This window comes from Lethenteron reissneri, chromosome 53, assembly GCF_015708825.2.
Source record: "Lethenteron reissneri isolate LAM-NWPU_2019-01 chromosome 53, ASM1570882v1, whole genome shotgun sequence".
Classification (NCBI taxonomy): domain Eukaryota; kingdom Metazoa; phylum Chordata; class Hyperoartia; order Petromyzontiformes; family Petromyzontidae; genus Lethenteron; species Lethenteron reissneri.
The window spans coordinates 8,529,496-8,548,269 of NC_083831.1; the positions used below are offsets into that span (position 1 = coordinate 8,529,496).

Below are 18,774 nucleotides of genomic sequence, written 5' to 3' on the forward strand. Positions count from 1 at the left end.
GTCTGTCGTGCGTGCTTCTTGACGGCTGCTGTGGTGTGTTTGTGTGTGTGTATGTTGAACTTCTTTCGCGGATGGAGAACAAACTAAACGCGCATATTTTTCGATGTAAAGCTTTCGTGACTGCAGGGATTCATCTTCTTGGTTCTTTCGGTAAAGTCACGTAGAAGGGAAGTAATAAAATAATAAAAATAAAACATATTTTATTTTATTATGTTTTATTTTTATTATTTTATTACTTCCCTTCTACGTGACTTTACCGAAAGAACCAAGAAGATAAACGCGCATACTCTGGTTTTTTCGGTAAAGTCACGTAGGTAAAATATAAAATAAATGAAAACTAAATTAAATCACGACGTTTTGGGCGCCAAGTCGCTTTTGAAAAAGAGCTACAATATCTAACTCGGTGGGCCTTACCTGGTGAAATCAAATAAAAACACAAAGCGAAATAGTTTGGCTGGTTCAGGTCGGAATCAGGTTGGTGGGCGCATTCCCGGCAGCGGAGGCTATGCACGCACACGATCCAGCCCCGTGGAGGCAGCAGCGAGGGTTGGTGAATTACCGAAGAGATGTGGGTGTCATCGAGGTGCCATACCCTGGCTTGCCAGCAGAAGGCGGCATACAGCAAGTGTGGACTTCAATCTCTGTTCCATCTGTACGGGGATTAGAGTGTTGCATCCTCGCACGTGTGGGTTTGCTCTGGTTTTCTCCGGTTTTACTGGACATCTGTGCAAGAAAAGAGCTGCTTAGCTCATCGGATTCCTTCAATCCTAAATGAAGATTCAGATTTCTGATTCCTCCCACATTAGATCGGTTCTGGCTGCTTTGCCGCTCATGTCAGAATCGGAATCATAATATTTACACTGCAATAGGAATCAGATGAGCTATAAAGCTCTTTTCACGGATGTCCAGTAGAGGCGGGTCAGAACGTTACAACAACAAACAGTAGAAAAACATGATCGTAGCGCAAAGTACGAAAAAGGTTTAAAAGAAACCCAAACACCAACAAATACCACACTAAACCATCCACATCCTACCAGGCAAAGCCCACTGAGGCATTCACTTATCAGAAGCGACCTGGCCACAAACGATGGCTCAACAAAGTGGGCCCCATCATTGTACATTTATAGCAGCAAAATCATCTCACGTGGTTCACTGCGTGTGACTTCGTCTTTGCATACTTGACTCGCCTTGAAGCGTGGGAGTGAAACGAATGGGAAGTGAGTGCCTCGCAAATGTGTGCGACGTGGCATTTGCCGTGAAGCCTTCGCCCGTGCAAGTTAATTGGATTGCAGAGTGCGACATCGCCCTCTGCACCGAATCGTGGCACTCGGCGTGTTCACGATCAATCAATTAATACGCGTGGCCTCTTGCATTACTCTGGTAACTAATTAGTCACGCAATCACGTCATGACCCCTCCCCCCCGCCTCAAATGAGTACATGGTGCTGTGTGTAAACAGCATTGGGGAGACAAAGGCGGCCGGGGAAGGTGCTAGCCACCCACTCGTGTGCCGTTCCGGCCTTCATAGGTGCTCGCTAACAGCACTTGCTCCTCCAGCCTGTTAAGGCTACACGGGTGATCTTTTTCTTTGGAGAAGGAGAGAGGAACACAGTGGCATGTCTATCTAAATTAAAATATCTCCACGTGGATAAATCTTAAGATGAAGCATCACCGCTTGCAAGGCAGTGCCAGGTTACAAGCGCGCACACACGTGTGTGCGATCGTCTTCACAATGAGCAGATGCAATCTCGATATGAAGCGTAAGATGCTAAAGGGGCCCGACCAGCTGAAAGCAACAAGGAGCACTCGTGATGGCAATCTGCATGCACGTAACGGATACCTACTGACCCAATGTCGATCCTAATGATGTTGCCCAAGTGTTAGAAAGGTCGTCTGTGGCGCATATAACCTTACTGCGAGAACAACCCGTAAACCAAACATGATCGACATTTGGCCAAGGAGGTGAATCGGATCCGTTTACTCATAGGGTTAAAGTATTTCAATCGCTTTAAGTTGGGTGTTAGACGATTACAAATGTTACCATCCACGTGATCCGCATAGACGTCGACCCGTACGGTTTACCCCTTATGCTTGACCATGGACATTGAATTTCGATTTAAAGCTTTCGTGACTGCAGGGATTCATCTTCTTGGTTCTTTCGGTTAAGTCACGTAGAAGGGAAATAATAAAATAATAAAAATAAAACAATAAAATAATTCTTACGACGTTTTGGCCACAACGCAAGCAGCCGTCCTCAGGTGAAGAACAGGTCTGTCGGAAAGACAGCGTCTTTTTTATTTTATTATTTCCCTTCTACGTGACTTTGCCGAAAGAACCAAGAAGACAGGGACATTGAGTTTTCAGGTCCATACGGCGTACAGCCGTTTCAATACGGGCAAAAATAAATGTATCTATTTGTTTGTGTTTCTCCCTTGTGATGTGACTTTGTAGGATGAACGTTCAGATTAATAAAGGCACGGGGTGACCAATAAGGTCTGAATTGGTCTGTAACAAGGTAGGGGCACTGATATGAGGTTGACAGGGATGTGATCAGTGGGCCGAGTAATTCGCGTAAAGCGAAGTGCGATTGTTCGCCTGGATATAAAGCGACGCTTAATGTTTATTTTTACTTCAGTGCTCCCGTGGATTTCTTTTTGTGAGTCATGGTGATGATAAATTAGTGAGAGGGAGATATATTTCTTATTTGTATATAACTGCGTATTTGGAGACGCTTGCCAACGTGTTCGTCTTTAAAGCTGCCGTGGATTTCTTTTTGTGAGTCATGGTGATACGGGAGGGGGGGGGTCGAGTGGGAGGGTGTGATGGATGGCTTATAGGTCTTTTTTTTAACCCATAAATGTCATTGTTTGTCTGTGTCCGTGTGTGCGGCCCAAACTTGCTAAGGATTTGGCTCGCAAACCGTGGGGTCTTCGTGTTAAAAAGAGTAGCCAGTTAGCACGCCATAAGCCCCGTGCTGAGCCATTCCGATTTCGCGTAAGTCACCTTTAAAGTAGTTTAATTAGCGATTTAGTGCTGTTTTCAGTTATGGGGGAGGGGAGGGGCTCCTACCAACTGACACGCGTTCCGTGGGGGGGGGCCCTACCAAGTCACACGCGTTCCGTGGGGGGGGAGGGGCTCCTACCAACTGACACGCGTTCCGTGGGGAGGAGGGGCTCCTACCAACTCACACGCGTTCCGTGGGGGGAGGGGCTCCTACCAACTGACACGCGTTCCGTGGGGGGGAGGGGCTCCTACCAATTGACACGCGTTCCGTGGGGGGGAGGGGCTCCTACCAACTCACACGCGTTCCGTGGGGGGGAGGGGCTTCTACCAATTGACACGCGTTCCGTGGGGGGGGAGGGGCTCCTACCAACTCACACGCGTTCCGTGGGGGGAGGGGCTCCTACCAACTCACACGCGTTCCGTGGGGGGGAGGGGCTCCTACCAACTCACACGCGTTCCGTGGGGGGAGGGGCTCCTACCAACTGACATGCATTCCGTGGGGGGAGGGGCTCCTACCAACTGACACGCGTTCCGTGGGGAGGAGGGGCTCTTACCAACTGACACGCGTTCCGTGGGAGGGAGGGGCTCCTACCAACTGACACGCGTTCCGTGGGGGGGAGGGGCTCCTACCAACTGGCACGCGTTCCGTGGGAGGGAGGGGCTCCTACCAACTGACACGCGTTCCGTGGGGGAAGGGGCTCTTACCAACTGACACGCCTTCCGTGGGGGGGAGGGGCTCCTACCAACTGAGTGTGTGTAGGTCAATGTGTTTGTGAGTCTATGTATGTGTGTGTGTGAGTCCGTGTGTGTCTGTACGTCGATATGTGCGTGTGTAAGTTCATGTGTGTGCGTAAGTCGATGTGTTTGAGTGTGTACGTCGATGTGTGTAAGTCCATGTGTGTGTAAGTCTGTGTGTGTGTCAGTCTACGTGTGTGTGTCAGTATATGTGTGTGAGTCGCTGTATGTGTGTACGTCGATATGTCTGCATGTAAGTGTGTGTGTGTGGCTCTATGTGCGTGTGTGAGTCGATGTGTGTGTAAATTGATGTGTGTATGTTCGTCGATGTGTGTGTATGTAGGTCGATGTGTGTGTGGGTCAATGTGTGTGCGTGTAAGTCGATATGTGTGTGTGTGTGTGTTTTTTTTACGCCCGGGCAACGCCGGGTACTTCCCGCTCGTATGCTATCTAAGTCTATATAAATGTATAAACGCTTGCCAACGTGGAACTTCCGCGGATTTCTTTTTGTTCGTCATTGGTGATAAAGTCGGGGGCTGAGTGAGTGGGAGGGAGATAGAAGATGGCTTAGATGAGGAGTCGGAAATCTGCGGTTCCAGAACCGCATGAGGCTCTTTAAGGATTGCTTCGTGACCGATAATTCACACGCATTGCGGCTCTTGAAATATCGATCGTTATTTTTTTGTTTACAGAATTCGATAAAAAAAAAGTCTCTTTTTTATTTTGGTTGCCGATCCCTGGCCAACTCGGAACTTCCGCGGATGTTTAAGAGCTGCCGTGGATTTCTTTTTGTTCGTCATGGTGATAAAGTGGGAGGTTGCTGAGTGGGAGGGAGTGGAGTATATATAAATATATAACGCCGTGTGCTGGTGAGGAGAGAGAGAGCGAGAGCGAGGGAGCCGAGGAGAAGGGAGAGAGATCGGATCGCTGTTCACTCCGCCGTGGTGCTGATCGGCTCAGCTTCATATAAATCACGCGCGCGCACACACAGACAGACCCGCGTTATTGTGTAAACGTTCGTTCGCTGTCCTCACTCGAGCCGCTGTGGTCGTACGTCAGAGGTAAGGAGGAGTTAGGGAAGCTCACGGACGGAAGGTATTCTGAAGGAACACAACGGAAACGGATACATGTGATAGGCAGGCGAGCGGTGATGATTAATAATAATAATCCTCATAATAAAACATTTATAGTCTAGAATAACATGCAGCTGTCTTGCAGGCGAGAGCTGGGATTATAAGGGAAATCCACGACAGATATAGCATGCAGATTAAGAATACGTTTGCGACGGTACAGTGCTTGTGAATACATTACGAATCGTCAGCGCATTAGACGTACGAATGAATAAACGGTAGAGAAATATTTTATGGGAATTAATTATATATTTTATTTTAATAATACATTATTTAAAAAAAAAAAAACCTCGTACTGTTTAGAGCACAATGAAGTTTATAAGCGGAGGCGATAGCTGGGATTATAGCTGAACGAGAGAGGCAGTAAGCACGCAGATTTACAACGCGTTGGTGTAGCCTACGACGCAGCAGCAGACTCTTTTCGCTGTGCGCATATTGGCAATCATCGAACGAGCGAAATGAATGAATGAATGAGCGCGAGAGGAACGACACGGGTGACGAGACGAGAAGACGTTGCGGCAACCGAAGCAGGAAGAATATTAATCATATATCGTGTGAAGAGCGTACCGGATTGCGAATGTCACCAGCATTGAATGGACGTGCGCATGAATGATTGAGTTGCATGAGCGCCTAGAGGAACGAACGGGGCAAGACGAGACATCGGCAACCCGGGACTGGGAGAATATTCCAAAGCGTCCTTCGACGACGAAGAGTGTGAGCGAGAGAGGAGAGGCATGGAGGAAGAACTCAAGTGCCCCGTGTGCCAGGCGCTGTTCAGCGACCCGGTGATCCTTCCCTGCTCGCACAGCCTGTGCCAAGACTGCGCCTCCACGTGTGCCGCCACGCCGAGCCCAGACTGCGAGACACCTCCTCCTCTACTACCGCCACAGCATAATCCTCCTCCTCTTCCTCAACATCAGCATCATCATCAACAGCAGCAGCATCATCAGCATCATCAACAGCATCAGCAGCAGCTGCAACAGCATCAGCAGCAGCTGCAACAACAGCAGCAGCAGCAGCAGCGAAGGGCGTCTTGCCCCGACTACGAGGCAGCTGGTCTCGACGCGGATCAGCTGAGCCTCTACAGCGAAGCGGACAGCGGCTACTACGGCTCCTTCCTCGGCAACCCGACGGGAGGCTCCCCGGGTCCCCTGCGCTCCACCCCTCTGAGCCGCCGCCACACGCTCCTGCTGCTGCCCGCGCTCGCGTGCCCGCGGTGCAGCAGGGTCGCGCATCTGGACGAGAGAGGAGTGCAAGGACTACCCCGCAACAGGGTGCTAGCGGCGGTCGTGCGCAGATTCCGATTGCGGGAGCGGCAAGAGAAGGAGGAGAATGATGATGATGATGTTGTTGTTGAGGATGTCGACGAGGAAGTAGCCAACGTAATCGCTGGTGGTGGTGCCGCTGCCGGGGATGATTCTTCTGCAGTCTGCGAGCTTTGCGATGGCGATAGCCCCCAGGCTGCGAGCGTGCTCTGTGAACAGTGCCAGGTGGCGTACTGCGACGCCTGCCGCAAGAGATGCCACCCGGCACGCGGGCCCCTCGCTCGCCATCGACTGCTGCCCGCCGCGGGCAGAAGCCGGGACGCGGCTGCCGAAAAGTCGGCGGCGTGGAAGCAGAGGGCCCACGATGGTGACGGCGATGAGACGCAGGAGGAGGGAGCAGCCGCTCAGGTGATTATCACTGGGAGGTTTTTTTTTCTTCTTGGTTCTTTCGGTAAGTCACGTAGAAGGGAAGTAATAAAATAATAAAAAATAAAACATAATAAAATAATTCTCACGACGTTTCGGCCACAACGCAAGCAGCCGTCCTCAGGTGAAGAAACAGGTCTGTCGGGAAGACAGTCTGAATGACACACTCCAGGCTTGGGGCGTCTATTTAAGCTGGGTTGGAGGGGGAAGGGGCGCCTTGACAAAAGAAGAGATGCCGCGACTCTAAGGTATTTTTATGGGAGGTTTTTATTTTATGCTTTTATTACCGGCAGATTTTTTGTGTATATTATTGCTGGCGTGTTTTTCATTATTGCTGGCAGGTGATTATCACTGGCGTGTTTTATTTTGTTTTTATTACTGGCCGGCTTTTTATGTTATTGCTGGCAGGTTTTGATTGTCACCGGCAGCAGTCGTTGTTGCGGTAGAAGTCGATGTAGTCGCAGTTGGGAGTGACATTTGCTTGGTATGGTCGAGTCAATTGTTTTTCTTTACGTACTTTGCGTCGCCTTTTTTGGCACGAATCTGCCCACTCAAAGTGCCGTCACGTTAAAACTCAAGATACCATTCGAAACGATGAGGGAAAATAAAATACCTTCACAAACTACCTACAGTTGTTTAGCGGGTAATTTTTCAAATTTTGGTCACCGTATCGGCGCACCAGGGGGATGAGATGTTAACTCCCTCGCCTGGTAGGCAGGAGGTCGTGGGTTCAATCCCGACCCTGACGCCTGCTGTATATTTGGAGTTTCCGTGTCTCTCTCTTTCTCATCATCATCACGGTGGCTAGGAGATGCTAACTACTTCGCCTGGTATGCAGGAGCTTGGGGGTTCCATCCCGACCCTGACACCTGCTGTATATTTGGAGTTTGTGTGTCTCTCTCTCATCATCATGGTGGCTAGGAGATGTTAACTACCTCGCCTGGTATGTAGGAGCTCGAGGGTTCGACCCCGACCCTGATGCCTGCTGTTGTATATTTGGAGTTTGCATGGTCACTCTCCTCGTGGTGGCGTGGATTTTTTCTCCGGGTCCTCCGGTTTTCCCCTTCACATTTAGAATGAACGTGAATTGAGATTATTTAGATTATATCGGTGCTATATATGTCCAAATGATGGGGCCACTTTGTTGAGCTATCATTTGTGGCCAGGTCGCTTCTGCAAAATAAGTTAATGCCTCAGTGGGCTTTGCCTGGTAGGCTGGGGATGGTTTAGTGTTTTTTTGTACGAGTTTGATTTTTTAACCTTTCTTGTACTTTGCACCCCTATCGTGTTTTTGTATTGTTTGTTGTTACAACGTTCTTACCCACCACTTATGGACATCTGTGAAAGGGAGTTTTATAGCTCATCTGATTCCTCCAGGATAAATACAGATTCTGATTCTCTTGCGAATGACAAAATCACGGGATCTTTGACGCCAGCTGTGAAGCGGAGGGTCCATATCGTACGGTACGGTTAATGCACTCCGCGGCGTTAACCGGGGCGGTCCTGCCGAATTCGCACCGTGAACGTCTTAAAACAAACAGCAGCAGCAGCAGCAGCGTCATAATCACAGGAACTCCCTTGTCAGTATCAAAATATAAGAATATGTTTTACCCTTTCTGGCAAATTAAACAGGCAGTGTTAAGATGTTAAAACACCAAACTAAAAACTTTTGCAAGGAATCATGTCTGCATTAATCGCATATATTTGTGGTGAACGAAGGGAGAAACCTATTCTTATATTTTGATACTGGCAAAGGAGGTCCCATGATGTAGCTGCTCACCCCGAGTTCTCAATGCCTTGATAGTGACATTGTCTTTGTGCTGTTCGCCTTTTGGCGTCCTCTGGTCTAACACTGTTTGAGACTCGGCTCTAAAGAAAGCTGTCTCTGGTGTGGACCAATCAGTTTCAAAGACGATGCATATACTACCAGAGCATTTATTTAGTTTGCATGTTCATCACAAGTATACGTGCTTAATGCAGACATGATTCCTTGCAAAATGTTTCAGTTCAGTGTTTTATTTCCAGAAAGGATAAACCTATTCTTATAGTGCCATAATCGTTATCATCAGCCCGCAGCGACATTATCATCGTTGGTAACATCAGCAGGAGTATCAGTGGAATCATCATTATTGAACATCCTTATCAGCAGCAGCAGTAGCAGCATCTTAAACATCATCAGCAGCAACTGCATCAGAGTAATCAAAATCATAATGATCAGCAGCATCATTATACTAAGCAGCATCATCATTAATATAACCACCTAATTTAGATGTTGCAGTGCTTTCCAAAATAAATTGTATATGTCTCTCTCGAGTGGTGGTATTTCCACACCGCGCCAGGCTACTCATTTGAGGCCAAGTTGACCTAGAGGAGGCCCAGGACCCGTTCAGATAATCGGCACTGGTGTTGGTGACCGTGAGCGTGAATCGAACCTGGGGGTCACCGGGGGGTGGGGAGGATTTGTAGCGCACCGCTGCCATGTCTCGATCTGTCTCGCTCCAGCAGCCGTGGGTGGCCAGAGTAGAAGTCGTTGCGCAACCTGTGAGCTGTCACTCTTTGGTTCTTTCGGTAAAGTGACGTGTAAAGATAAAATAATAAATTAAATACTAGCATACGACGTGTCGATTGCAACACAAGCAATCGTCATCAGGTATAAATGAAATAGAAACACAAATCTAGTATACTTTGAAATGTAATGTAATACAACAGAGAGTCGGGTAACATAACAGTCAACACCCTATCTGGTTGATTACGTTCTTTCTGAGAATGCTAAATTCGAGAGAGAGATCGAAACGTCGTATGCCATTATTTAATTTATTATTTTATCTTTATACGTGACTTTACCGAAAGAACCAAAGAGTAATTCCTGCAATCACGAAAGCTCCAAATTAACTGTGAGCTGTCATTAACGAGCCGCCCCACCCCCCTCCGACCCCGCGGGTCCCCGCGTGCTTTTTTTTGTGCCCAGGAGGTTCCGCCGTGCTCCGGCCTCGTGGCGTCGCGTCGCGAGTTGCTCGCCGGCCGCCTCTCGCCGGCCGTCTGGCAGCAGCAGCAGCAGCAACAGCAACAGCGGCAGCGGCGGCAATGGCGGCGACGGCTTCACGAGGGGCTGCCGGATCGGCCGCAGTCCGTCGACCTGGCGGCACTGCGCTCCGGTGGCCCCGGCGGCGGCGACGACGGTGGCGGCACCGTTGGAGGAGGAGGAGGAAGAGGAGGAGGCATCGTGAGCGCGACCGTGAGCGCGTGCGACGAGCACGAGCTGGAGCACCACAGCATGTTCTGCGTGACGTGCGCCCGCCCCGTGTGCTACCAGTGCCTGGAGGAGGGCAGCCACTCGCGGCACACCGTGCGGGCCCTCGGGGCCATGTGGCTTCAGCACAAGGTGAGAGAGCGTCGCGCGGTGGGACTGGGGGCTGGGGGGGGTAACGCGCCGTGCCCCATGTCGGGACGTCGGTCGTCAAGACGGCTTTCCCGCACGACGTTCGGCGGCACGATGTCCGACGTTTCGGGTGCGCGTGCCGGGGGAGATTCAGAAAAGGTCGTCGTTTGCGCCGGTGCCGGAACGACGCGCGCGGGGGCGCAAACCACGGCGCGACGCCGGACGTCTGCGAGAAAGAGCTTCGCGGCTCATCGGATTCCTCCACCGCAAAGGAATATTCTGAGTGCGACGCATCGGAGACAGGTCGGCCTCCCTCACGCTGCGTCTCCACGGTCTTCTGATTGACGCCCGAAAGGTTCGGCGCGAGCGGATGGGTGCAGGGCAGGACGTGCACAGCTGTAGCAAGGGGGGTAGGGATCTGCTAGAGGGGGTGGGTGGGTGGGGGGTACAGAGAGGAGTCTTGTACAGACCTCGGACAAAAGCCTTTTGAATTGTGTGCCCAAGTCTGGCCCCGGCTGTGGTTAACCTGTTTCGATACAGCCACACAAACCCATCCGTCCATCACTTGAATTGTCCATAGGTGGTCTCCCGCTCATTGACCCATCCTTTCCCGTGCCTTTGAGTTGCGATTATTATTCTAATAATGCTCTCAATGCATGCATGTGTATGGAACTTATTTCGCACCGTACGTAGCCAAGCGCGCTAATCGGAGGTCCGGCGGAGCGAGGACAACGAACTGAACACAAAAAGTGGTTCTCAAGAAATGAGTTCGCAATCTGGATGATTTAAGAATGCATAGCTCCAGTGGCTTCCTGATATCAGAAGAGCGATCGAGACGGCCGCAAAAGCGCATCCGAAAGTGCGCGATGGCGGTGACGACCGTCTTTGTTCGATGGCTTAGCCAAAAGCCGCCACTGCTGCCGTGAGGGTGACCGGAGTTTGTGTGACGATGACAATTTATTGGTCCTGTGGTACCCAGATGTCGGTGCCAGTCAACTCCCGCTGCCAGCCGGCCACGACATCCGGACGCAGAGCGATCTCGGAAAATGGGTCACGCACAGAAATTAAAAACCCATCCCTTTAGAACTGCTTTTTTTTGCGTGTGTCAGCCACTTGATGGGTTTCAGCATGCTCACAAATGACACACACACACACAGACACGTAACACAGTCAGGCTTGCTCAACGCTGCTGGTTTATTCCAGATGTTATTGGTGAGAGCACTCACTCTAGATCATGGCGCCCTGTCATCAGAAACTTCGCAGCTGTTGTGGATGATGCATTGCTCATACGCACCTCCCGATTGGCACGGTTGGTTATTTACGGTGCTAAAGAAGTGTAACGTACACACGCGTGCAGGGGATGTCCGAGACATCCTCACGCACTCGCACCACGCAAGACACGCAGTCTCCACACTCCACAAGGCACGCCCCAATCACACGCACGGGAATGCACGAGACGGGGGTCAAGGGTTAAGGGGCACTGACGTCACACGGACTCGAGCCGGAGATGTGGATTGGGAACGAGGGTGGAGGTGGATACTTTAAAAGGGGCTGTGAGAGACCCGTGTCCGGGATTGGTCTTAGGAACGAGCGTGGCTGCGGTTTGAAGAATCAAGAAGTGCCTAACCATTCTAGATTTGAAGCTTTCGTGACTGCAAGGATTCATACTCTTAGGCTTTTTCGGTAAAGTCACGTAGGTAAAAAATAAAATTTATAGAAGTAATAATAGCAATAATAAATCACGACGTTTCGTAGGCAACACAAGTCTCAAGATCTTGATGCAGTAATTTTAGCTGTGACGGTCCCACCTGATGACGGAGACTTGTGTTGCCTCCGAAACGTCGTGATTTATTATTTATATTATTACTTCTATTAATTTTATTTTTATTTTTTTACCTACGTGACTTTACCGAGAAAGCCTCAGAGTATGCCTAACCATTCTCCGACTCCTCTCCACGTAGATACAGAGGCAGCATTTGGGCGTGTGTGAGTTGGGCTGGGGCGGAAGAGCGACGACACTTTGGGTGAGCGCATTGCGCTACGAACCCGGCGACCCGAGTTCGGTCCCCAACCGCGGCTAACATCGATGGCGAGTGCCTGAACCTTTCCCAGACATCCCCAACGGCAACTCGGCCTAAACTGAGTTCTGTACCTGGCGCGCTATTGAAATTCACGAGTAATGGGGGAGACAAAGGCGGCCGGCCGTGGGTCTGGCAACACCAGCCCTTCCTGTGCCCTTCCGGTCTTTATAGGGGCGTGTCATTCAGACCCTGTCTTCTCGACAGACATGTTTCTTCACCTGAGGACGGCTGCTTGGGTTGTGGCCGAAACGTCGTGAGAATTATTTTATTATGTTTTATTTTTATTATTTTATTACTTCCCTTCTACGTGACTTTACCGAAAGAACCAAGAAGATGAGGTGCCAACTAGCTTTGCCCCAAAAGTCTGTTGTAGGCGACTGGGATCTTTGTCTTTGGGCAGGAGGAGAGAGGGTCTCGCTCACCCCCCCCCCCCCCCCCCAAGTGAGTGTTGTACAGACCGTGGAGCTTTGGGGGTCACGGGGTCATCGAATCTCAGTGTGCATCCCCTGCGGCTCTTCGCGATTTGAATCGGCTTCGAAGGCAATGCGAGGAACACCTCTGCAATGAGGTGCACGCAGACAACGTGGACAGTCCCTCGGCGGCGATGAAGGACGGCGTTCGAAGGGATTTCAAAACCAGTTGCACGCTGTCAACTTTCCACGCACCAATTTCATTTTTCCCGGTGGCGGCTCGCCATTTTCTTCCTGGAAATATCATCAATCAAGATGCCCCCCCCCTACCCCACCAGCTCTTACCCGTCCCACGATCAAATCCATCTTCCATGGTTCGGGGTGGGTGGTGGTGGTTGGGGGGGGGTTAAAACATAAACAAAAAATCAGACAAAGTACTATAACACGTCGGGCGCAATCTCTGGCCAGCGGTGTCGCCCCGGCATTCAGATCGCAGTGCCACGCAGCCGCGCGGTGCCCCCTTTTCAATCTCCGTCTCCCGATGCCCTCCCTCCTCCCCTCCTCCTCATCCTCTCGCTCAGCTGCATGCTAGCGCGCCATCTGCTTATCCACGGCTTAGCCCCTCCGCCGCACAACACAAAAGATCCTCCCCCCCCCCCCGTGTAGCCTCCGCAGGCTGTTCGTGCGAACGCTGTTTGGCGAGCGCCTCTGATTCCTCAAGTCTAAATAAAGATTTTGATTCCGAATGTCGGCCACTACGGGCCGGCGTAGGCATCCGCGTTGCTCCGGCCACCGTCGTTCGTCTCCCCAGGGCCCATGTTCGTTCACACGCTCATTTAAGGCCGAGTCGACGTAGGGGAGGCCCAGATATTCGCCACCGACGTTGGCTGTTGCGTGGGGGTACGGTGTTGTGTGAGCACTGCGCTCACGCCTGCCTCACTGCTGCCCACCGCTGCACACCCCTCTTTGTGTGCAGAACGGAGACTCAGCAGCTCTGCAAGAAAGAGGGGGGTGGGAGTCGAGGGGGTGGGAAGGGATGGGAGAGTGGGCGGCCTCTTGTCTTGCCCTAGGCACCCATCATTGACTCGGGGGCCCCAAGGGTTTGCTATTTATCGCCTCCGGCTTTTGTTGCGGCGGTGGGGGGGGTAAAGCCACTGGTTTGCTTCGGCGATTATGATCATCAAATGCCAACAGATGTGCAAGGGAACAAACCTCCTCCTCCCTGTGTGAACAAGGGATGAGGGCGCAGCCCTGCAATCGCTCGCCAGCTCCGCCGCTGGCGGATGGTCCTCCACTCGAGGGAGGGCTAGAGATCAGCTCTGCATGGTGTTTGGCCTACTCTTCCACACTGGACAGGCATCTTGGAATAGGTGGTTAGTGCCCGACACTTTACCCCACCGCCGCACACAACCTGCCGATTGACAAATCAGTGGCAAACCAATTTACATTCCTGCCTCGACAGCGAGAGAGGTCGGTGGCGTGGACAAATTAAGAAAACTCGCCCCATCGTTTGAAAAGTGTTAAATAGCTCAGTGGGCCTTACCCGATAAAATAGTTTATAGTTTAGTTTTTAACTAACCAAATGTGAGCAGGCAAAACTTCTGCCTTCGTATGTATCTCCTTAGTATTCAGTATTCCCTCGTTATTCACGAACTTGCTATCCGCGATTTTGGCTATCTACGATTTGCACCTGGAATTCTACACTACTACTGCAGAGAGAGAGATAAAGTGATGAGATAAAGTGATGAGATTGCAGTAAGTTCATTTATAAACTATTGTTTACCATATTCTTGGTTCTTTCAGTAAAAAACCAAGAATATGAATCCCTGCAGTCACGAAAGTTTTAAATCAATATTGTTTAACACTTTAATATAAAATTTTATTTACTTTTATGCTTATTATAATAAATGTTTTTCTGTGTTATGACAATTTTCATATATTTAATCGCTTATTTACGTATTTATTTAAGGCAATTCATTACAAAAGATAGGTTTTCATGGGCCAATATCATTATCCGCAGAATCTACTATTCACAAGCATCTCCGGAATATATATCCCTCGCCAATAACGTCTCGTTTAGCCTCCGCGTGTCCGTCTCTGTGCGTTATAAATCACGGTGTTTCGTGCACAGCCCCTGGGGCCCCACGGACTTCTGGGAAGTGCGTCATTTCAGCCGCATCGACTCATTACGAGCAAAACCCCTGGGCGGGATTAGACGATGCTAGACCTGGTTCACGGTGTGTGCTGTATCATCAAGCATTGAACTAGGACTCGTGTCTTAAAGAGACGCATAGCTGTCAACCCATACGGTTTACCCCGTATTCTTGTACAGCAGGGAAATGTAATATTCAGGTCCACACATCGTACAGCCGTTTCAATACCAGCAAAAAAACATTTGTCTAATTCTTCTTGGTTCTTTCGGTAAAGTCACGTAGAATGGAAATAATAAAATAATAAACATAAAACATAATAAAAATAATTCTCACGACGTTTCGGCCACGCAAGCAGCCGTCCTCAGGTGAAGAACAGGTCTGTCGATAAGACAGAATCTGAATGACACGTCCTGGGCTTGGAGCGTCTATTTAAGCTGGGAGGGAGGAGGAAGAGCGCCTTGACAAAATAATTCACATATCAAGAGGAATTTTAGCATATTTATGTAATATTACACTATGTATTATTCTACCCACCTTACTGCACACCGCATCGAAATTTGTCTATTTGTTTGTGTTTCTCCCTTGTGATGGGACTTTGTAGGATGAACGTTGAGATTTATAAGGGACACGGGGTGACCAATACGGTCTGAATTGGTCTGTAGTAAGGTAGGGCACTGATAAGGGGTTGACAGGTTTGGGAGATGGTCCTTGCCCTACAAACGTCCAGGCAATTCGCCAGCACCGCTATAAGCAAGCCCAGAACTCGCACCTCCCGATTCGCGCGGTTGGCTACGTACGGTTTGCGACAGAGGCTCTGCGTACGTGTGCTTACCACTGGAGTGTCAAGACAGACTTACAGATGTGCTTGAGCGGGACATTGTTAGCTTCTCTCTAATCGAGGGCGCGTGGGTCCCATTCGTTTCTGCCACGTGGGTGGAGGAGCGATGGATGCGCGTCAGGATGACTCGCTCGTGCTGGCATCAGTTGGTGGTGGGGGCGGTGGGTTGCCAGTGGGGGGGTGGGTGGCAGTGGGGGGGGGGGGGCTCAAGATCGAGCCAACAAGCAAAAGCGTAGGACCCCAAGTAGCTGGAGCGGACCTACGTTCATTATCAAATTAATAGCATTACGGTAATAATGGTCGAGACACATCAAATTTCTGCTTGAATTCAAATAATAACAATCATCTACGACAGGCCAGTTGACATAAAGAAGCAAGTTTATTATATCTCGTCTCTTACCTGCATCTCCTCGGTCAGCTCACTGCGTCTGTCTCTTGCCTACACATCCCTCTCATTTCACTTCATGTCCGTCTCATCTATACATTTCTTTAACACGTGGGAGGCTTTCGCGACCAATATCATCGACAAAACAGGTTGTTTTGGGTTAGATCGTGTACTCAGATTGTAAATGTTGTGGCCTGGCTCTCTAACACACCGGTGTGCTTTATAGCCCATCAGATTCCTCAAGTTTTTTTGGGATAGATCGCGTAAATATATAAATGTGTCATTAAACCCGCTACCACCCGACACAGCAAACTAGTAAAGGTTTGTCACGTAAACAGAACGTGGCCAATTAATTTACATGACAAACCTTACTAATTGTCTGTTGGGTGGTAACGGGTTTAACGACACATTTACCTGAATCATGGATGTACATCTCTTCTCTCTACATTGTTATCTCTCGTCTATAATACCCCCCGCCCCCCCCCCCTCCGCCACCTCTCCAACATAACCACGGATGAGAAGAGGTCCCGCCGTGAATACCGTACCGATAACACCGATGGCCCGACTCTTCAACCAGAGAGCTCCACATAACGGCGCATCGACATCGACCGCCCTCGCCAGAATGCCTGACACGGCACCTCCCCGCCTGCCTGGCTGGCTGGCCCCCGTCCCGGCTGACCCAGTTCCACCAACGGGAAATCCATTCGCTCGATGAATCCGGTCCCGGGACCGGGTGGTGTCGGTGACGATTTACTCCCAGCCAGCCGCAAGCTGCGCGTGACCTTGCCGCGGGGCTGGAGCTAAACTCGGGCACGCGTGTGCTGTGGTGTTACGCGCTGTTGCTGGGTTGTTGTTGTTGTTTTTTTAATTGGTGGCTAACGGGCATGTCCCAGATTTTACGCGAGGGATGCTCTCGCCGATAACGGCTTGGTGACCAACCCATAGCGGCATTTATTTAATGAGGCCCGACTCTGAGCCGCAGTGGCGAGATCACGCCATGGTGGCTGGGAGATGTTAACTACCTCGCCTGGTATACAGGAGGTCGTGGGTTCGATTCTGATCCTGACGCCTGCTGTATATTTGGAGTTTGCGTGTCTCTCTCTCTCTCATCATTATCATCACGGTGGCTAGGAGATGTTAGCTGCCTCGCATGGTATACAGGAGGCCGTGGGTTCGATCTTGACCCTGACGCCTGCTGTATATTTGGAGTTTGTGTGTCTCTCTCTCTCTCATCATCATCATGGTGGCTAGGAGATGTTAGCTGCCTCGCCTGGTATACAAGAGGTCGTGGGTTCGATCCCGATCCTGACGCCTGCTGCTGTATATTTGGAGTTTGCGTGATGGTCGCGTGGATTTTTCTCCGAGTCCTCTGGTTTTTCCCACCACATTTAGAAACGTGCGTTTTGAGCAGTGATTCTTAACCTTTACTGCAGCCTTGCACCCCTTTGGTTCTCAATCGTAAACAAATGTATCATGTAATTACGTACCCGTGATTTACCTCCTAAAAAAATCTGGCACGTCTCACACCCCCAGAAAGGGCATCTCGCATCCCCCAGGGGGTTCGTGCACTGAAGGTTAAGAACCACTGATTTTTTTTTATGTTCTGCAGATGTAGATGCCACTGGTTCTTCATATTCTGCAGATGTAGATGCCACTGGTTCTTCATGTTCTGCAGATGTAGATATCACTGGTTCTTCATGTTCTGCAGATGTAGATCCCACGAGCATCATCCATTGCACAGCGGTTCAACGTACGACTCTCGGTCCGAACAGGCCACTGGACATACAGACAGGTTTGTTCGTAAGTCGAATCTTCGTAAGTAGAGTGGTCCCTGTACTGGCAGAACCCAGCAGCGTTCACCTCGCACAGAAGTTGATCCCAGCAGTTGTGCACTGTGCACGCGACGACGTTCTGGCCCGTGTCCCCTAGGAAGCCATTTTCCTTGTTTTGTTGAGAATTACGTTTGGAAGTAAGCATGAGAAACGCGACACTCGGTCTGTTACTGTGACACTTGAGGGGCTGGGTGGCCAAGCACCACGCGCGGCCGCCTTTGTCTCCCCAGCAGCAACGTTTACACATTTGCCACCAGCTACTCATTTGAGGCTGAGTCGACCTGGTTAAGGCCTAGGACCGGTTTCAGCCGATCGCTGTCGCTCGCGTTGGCGGCGATGGCCGTGAGCGGGAATCGAACTCGGAGTGACCGCGTAGGGCGCGCCGACACGCGCACGCTGGCCGGCTTCGGAGGTTCCGACATTCTCTCGATCGGACCTCGTCTCGTGCGGAGTGGGTGGAGAGAAACTCCAGGGATGGGCCCCCAGGGTGTGTGGGGTGGGGGGACGACGCTGAATGCGCCTTGGACAATAGCAGAGGGACCGTTCGCACGGCCGTCCACCCAACGGTTTTCTCTCGCCCAGGAATGCATTCCCTAAATGAGCGCTTCGGAGAATTCACGTTGCTGCTGCCTGCCGCGGATGTCCATTGTGCGATGTGCACTGGGTCATCGTTTGGTGGGGCGGGGTGGAGGCGAGAGAGGTCGAAGCGCCGAAAGCGGTCGTCTGGGCAGCTACCGCCTTTGTCTGGGGGTCGCTCACTGCCCCCTCCCCCTCCAGCCACTGCCACTCAGTGCAGAGCCGCCGTGATTGGTGGTGGTGGTGTTGGTGTGGCGGCCTCCTTGGTGGTGGTGGTGGTGGTGTGGCTGTATCCTTGGTGGTGGTGGGGTAGCCTCCTTGGTGGTGGTGTGGCAGCCCTCTTGGTGGTGGTGGGGTAGCCTCCTTGGCGGTGGTTGTGGTGTGGCAGCCTCCTTGGTGGTGGTGGTGGTGGTGTGGCAGCCTCCTTGTTAGTGGTGGTGGGATAGCCTCCTTGGTGGTGGTGGTGGTGTGGCAGCCTCCTTGTTAGTGGTGTTGTGGCAGCCCCCTTGTTGGTGGTGGTGGTGTGGCGGGCTCCTTCGCTGAGATTTCTCGCCGATGATGT

General features: G+C 50.9%; 1 protein-coding gene across 1 annotated transcript in view; it reads left to right on the forward strand.

Annotated features, from left to right (window-relative positions):
* The first annotated feature begins 3,756 nt into the window (after positions 1–3,756).
* Positions 3,757–18,774, forward strand: part of LOC133356216 (E3 ubiquitin-protein ligase TRIM9-like) — a 28,964-nt gene continuing 13,946 nt past the window's right edge. The window contains exons 1-2 of the mRNA XM_061573591.1: positions 3,757–6,540; positions 9,527–9,940. Of these exons, the coding sequence (XP_061429575.1) occupies positions 5,602–6,540; positions 9,527–9,940 (1,353 nt within the window). The 5' untranslated portion in view covers positions 3,757–5,601. The remainder of the gene's footprint in view (positions 6,541–9,526; positions 9,941–18,774) is intronic.